At 26.4% G+C, this 4,836-nt stretch overlaps 1 protein-coding gene across 4 annotated transcripts; it reads left to right on the top strand.

Annotated features, from left to right (window-relative positions):
- The first annotated feature begins 817 nt into the window (after positions 1-817).
- LOC100161239 (3'(2'),5'-bisphosphate nucleotidase 1-like) lies at positions 818-4,273 on the top strand. 4 transcript variants are annotated; one of them, XM_008180455.3, is made up of 6 exons: positions 818-1,117; positions 2,326-2,453; positions 2,570-2,788; positions 3,090-3,138; positions 3,219-3,487; positions 3,565-4,273. In XM_008180455.3, exons 2-6 carry the CDS (start codon positions 2,334-2,336, stop codon positions 3,832-3,834), a joined length of 927 nt encoding a protein of 308 aa, XP_008178677.1. In that variant the 5' UTR covers positions 818-1,117; positions 2,326-2,333; the 3' UTR covers positions 3,835-4,273.
- The last annotated feature ends 563 nt before the right edge of the window (positions 4,274-4,836 follow it).

The following is a 4,836-nucleotide window of genomic DNA, read 5'->3' as shown; positions in this document are numbered from 1 at the left end:
GATTTCCATTTAAAAACTACGATATTTGGTTTTAAACCTGTTTTTAGGAATTCGGGAGTTAGATAAAACAAAAATCGAATTATTCAATACCGAGTAGGTAGATCATTCAATAATAGAATTCGTGAAAATGGCCAGTCCATACAATGGATAGTATACTAATTGTTACTCTTTACTGTAGTACCTATACATATAATATAGATTATAATATAATTTGATTATTATGATTTGATGATATTATATTATTAGAAAAATAAATTACCAAAATCGAATGAATAAGTTTTGTCTCTTGGTTCCACACATGATAAAAAAAATGTAATTAACTTAACTGTACAATAATGATAATTAACTTTAAAAAGTTAAGTTAAGACAATACAAAATTTAACTGAATAAGTTAATAAGTTAAAAACCAAAAAAACTAACTAGTTAAGTTAAAAAGTTAAAAAAAAATTAACTTTTTAACTTAACTTTAACTTTTTAACAAGTTAATGCCCACCTTTGCTAATAAATATTATGATATGATTAATTTGGAATTTATTATAGGTACCTAATATAATATTATGTCTTATACCTAGACTAACATACCGTCTCCGCTCAGAATCGTTTTTCTTATACAATGATATTATATCATTGAATTCAAATTTAATACCATCCATTATACAGTGACCCACTTGTAATCTACTGTACAGCAGAGCGAAATCCACTTACCCACCTTTTTTTATGTTTATCTCATATTCATCATATTATTTTTTATATTTTTTATCAGATTACGGATGTGCGTATAGCATGGAACTCCCCCCAACTTTTGTTATCAATTTATCATCAGTTTCGGCTGGTGAAGTATAATATTATGTGTAAACTCAAATAGAAAGTACGAAACTACTAAAGTAGTTACCCACTACTCACTAGTTACTACTTACTATACTTAATTAGCGTTTTCGTGAAAGAAATCTTTTCCCATTCCCAATTTCCATTGGCGAAATATAATAATGGATCATTTAATGCGTCAAACATCATAGTAAAATTTTATCGCCATCAAAATAGGTGTTTTAATCATTACTGAACCATTGAATAAAATAAAAGTCGAACGCCGTTCTCAGTTATTAACAATATCCATAAGGTAAATAGGTTTTAAATTTTTTACGTATTAACGAAAATTTACAGATAAAGTTTAGACACTTCCTCTAAATTAAAATCATTGCCTCTGCTGATTAACAAACATCTGGTAAGTAATTAACTTACCTATTGGTTTAGTGGTAATGAAGTTGTATACAATTCTAAACAATAATTGAAATTACTTTTTAATGTATACTAGGAAACACGATTTAAAGTAATTGGCTGTATTTTTTATATTTAAATAAAAATTGGTTGTTGTATACAAAACTACTTCTATTTATTTAATTAATTAATGGTTAGCATGTCAAATATTATTCCTGGAGAATTTTGTTAAGATTTATGTTCTACTAACTTTTAATAGGCACCATTGAAAGATTTAACAAAACTGCTGACACAAGAAACGATAATTAAAAATCTACTCTTGACAAAGATGAATACCTAAGCAAATAAGGAATTAAATATGTATAATATACAAAATATAATGCCATTTATTTTTTGCTGTAAGATTTTATTCTATGCCTTAACATTTATGTGATTATGATTATTTAAGCTATACCTATGGTTGAACAAATATTTTAAAATACTAAAAAAAAAAATAGGTAATATTGTGTACCACCATAAGTTATGAATTTATGATGAATAAATATGATCTCTAAGAATTGTGCAAAAAGTCAATAATGTGGTTTTGCCATGATTGTTTGATTTTGTATAACATTGTAATATTTTTACTAAGGCTATCAAACAATATTACAACTTGTAATTTCAATGTACATTTTTTTTTAATAATAATTCATACGATTTATTATAATAGATGTGTGGTAAGATATGCATATATATACGTATATATATATATATTATTATATACCTATAATTTATGTATAATATATAGGAGACAAATAGACAATCACTGTAGAGGTCATTGTGTGGCTATAGAATTAGATACCCATTGTTTAAATTATTGTGCATTACCTTGTATAGACAACTTATAGGTATTATATTTTATATATTAATATTATTATAGATGTTATTAATGGCCTTCATTCTATTTAGTCTTAAAAAGATGGTATCAATTTTACGAATACTGCTTTCAGTCTATTTTACTCAATCATAGCAGTATTATTATGAACATTGTGAATTATTAAACTTGTAATTTAATATAAACTATTTTTAAATACAATTTTTGCTTTATTGATACAATTTATATTTGTGTAGCTTATAAGATGGCTCAAGGACCAGCTTTAGTTTGTAGACTTTTGGCTTCATCGGTATCTGTTGCTCATAAAGCAGGTAACATAATTCGTGATGTTATGCAAAAAGGAGATTTGGGAATAATTGAAAAGGTAAATATTGGTATTTGTTATATTTTATTGATCGTTGTAATGTTCAAGTTACCATATTTACTGAAAAAAATTTAACATTGATTGTATTTATAATTGCTTAACTTATATATGTTTAGGGTGAAAATGATTTGCAAACTGAAGCTGATAGATCTGCACAAAGGTGTATTGTTGCATCTTTTAAAAATCTATATCCAAATGTGAATATTGTGGCGGAAGAAGTAGATAAAATTAGTCAAAATTTGGATGTTCCTGCGGATTGGCTAATTACTGATCTTGATCCTAAAATATTGGATTTGGAGTGTCCAAAATCACTACTTAATGTTACAGAAGATCAAGTTAGTGTAGTTGAATATTTTATTTATATTAAGTAATTCAAAAATACATTATTATAGAACTAAAATTAAATACATTTTGAATGCTAGTAATTTGCCTTGAAATATCAGTAGACTTTTAAAAATACTCTAAAATACTGGTAAATTTTTAATAAATGTCAATTAAGAGTACTTCAGTGTTTGCATAACAATTTTACTGTTCTATACTTAGGTAATTAACTAATTCTCTCCATCCACATCTGATAGTATTTGATACGAATATTATTAGTGATAATATAAACAAATCTTAAATTTTAATATTTAGGTAACAATTTGGGTAGACCCATTAGATGGAACATCAGAATTTACAAAAGGTAAGTCATTGTATATTACATTGTTTTTCATAAATTTGCATTGGCTTATAAACATTTATATTTACTGTTCTATTTTATAGGTTTAATAGATCATGTTACAATATTAATTGGAGTATGTGTCAATGACGAAGCTGTGGCTGGAGTGATTTATCAACCGTTTTGGCAAAACCGTGGTCGAGCTCTTTGGGGTCTGGTTGGCAGTGGTGTAGGTGGGTTTGAGTTAAAAGAACCACCTCAAACAAAGAAAGTGTATGTAACCACTAGAAGTCACTATGATAAAGCAATAGAAAAATTTATTGATGGCTTAAAACCTTGCGAAGTTATACGAGTTGGTGGTGCTGGAAATAAGGTATTACGCTGCAAATTATTAATTATTATTAGTTTTAATAATGAAATATGAATTAATTTTGGAAACATATTATATAGGTACTTTATATATTAGAAGGAAAAGCACATGCTTATGTTTATCCTAGTGCTGGTTGCAAACGATGGGATACAGCAGCACCAGAGGCAGTGCTAAGAGCAGCTGGTGGTGAATTGACAGATGTACACGGAAATAAATACAGCTATAGCAAGGAAAATGAAAAAGACCCTTTAAATAAATATGGAGTATTTGCCACGGCTCCTTCTTATAACCATACTGAATTCATGAAACTTATTAGTGACATTCAGTCAAAAAATGTAAAAAATGATTAGTTTTGTATTCAACAGTGACAAGAGTATGTGCAATGAGTATATGTATTCAAAATTGAGATTGAGTAAATTGTTAATAAACAAATAAGTAATTATTCAATTTAATGTATTCACCTAAAATATAATTCAAATACAAATATTTTTAATTTAAAATATACTGGACAACATACATTCCCCACAAATAGCTGTTACAGGTATATCACTTCATTATAATTATTTTTATAAAGTAAATAAGTTTAATCTAGAAATTCTAATTTGAACACTTTGGTTCTCAAACACATGCACTCTTGCCACAATTGTAAAATTTTATATCTTATATTAAAAAGTTTTTTTTTTAAACTAGATTTATGTATTTCATTTGTTGTATTAAATATTATATATCATTTTTATAAACTTTAAATTATGTATTTAGTACCAAGTACAAAATATGGAAGTCTATTAATATTATTTTGTTTTTATTTTTTCAAGTGGTTTCAAACAGGTAGATTTTAAAACTTCTGTAAATGAAGTTAAAATTCAGTATCTTAAATATAATAAGATTTTATAAACTCAAAGGGTTGAAATATTGAGAATAGATAGCTCATGAGTTCCTGGTATCAAATGTTGTATTTCATGTCATTTCTTGTATTTTTTTTTATGTTCAAATTAAGATTTACAGCTTAGACCATATACTGATCTAAGATGTACAGCAACAGCAATAATTGTAAGCTTTTTTGATAACGCAGATCATTGTTTCAGAGATCCAAAGTCTTCAGATATAAATGAAAACCTTTGATTGCATAAATCACAACTATATGAATTTTAATTAATAATTATATAAGCTTTGTCACATTGGTTTAAAAAACAAAATGTATGATTTTAAATTTTAATTATTATTTTCTACTGAATTGGTAGAACACGATAAGTTAAAATAAATAATACCTTGATCTGTCTTCAACTAGAAACTACAAGTGTTGTTTTCCTCGAGGACAAAGGTACTGTAATTGGATCTTTTCATTGTACCTT

This window comes from Acyrthosiphon pisum, chromosome X, assembly GCF_005508785.2.
Source record: "Acyrthosiphon pisum isolate AL4f chromosome X, pea_aphid_22Mar2018_4r6ur, whole genome shotgun sequence".
Lineage (NCBI taxonomy): Eukaryota > Metazoa > Arthropoda > Insecta > Hemiptera > Aphididae > Acyrthosiphon > Acyrthosiphon pisum.
This window is presented reverse-complemented; position numbering and strand designations above follow the sequence as displayed.

Excerpts from the sequence above, each read along its gene's own strand:
- LOC100161239 (XM_016800832.2), top strand. The coding sequence starts at position 1,574 with ATGTATAATATACAAAATATAATGCCATTTATTTTTTGCT. Across the intron at positions 1,614-2,325 it reads AATGCCATTTATTTTTTGCT|CTTATAAGATGGCTCAAGGA; the intron begins GTAAGATTTTAT and ends ATATTTGTGTAG. Across the intron at positions 2,789-3,089 it reads TTAATGTTACAGAAGATCAA|GTAACAATTTGGGTAGACCC; the intron begins GTTAGTGTAGTT and ends TTTAATATTTAG.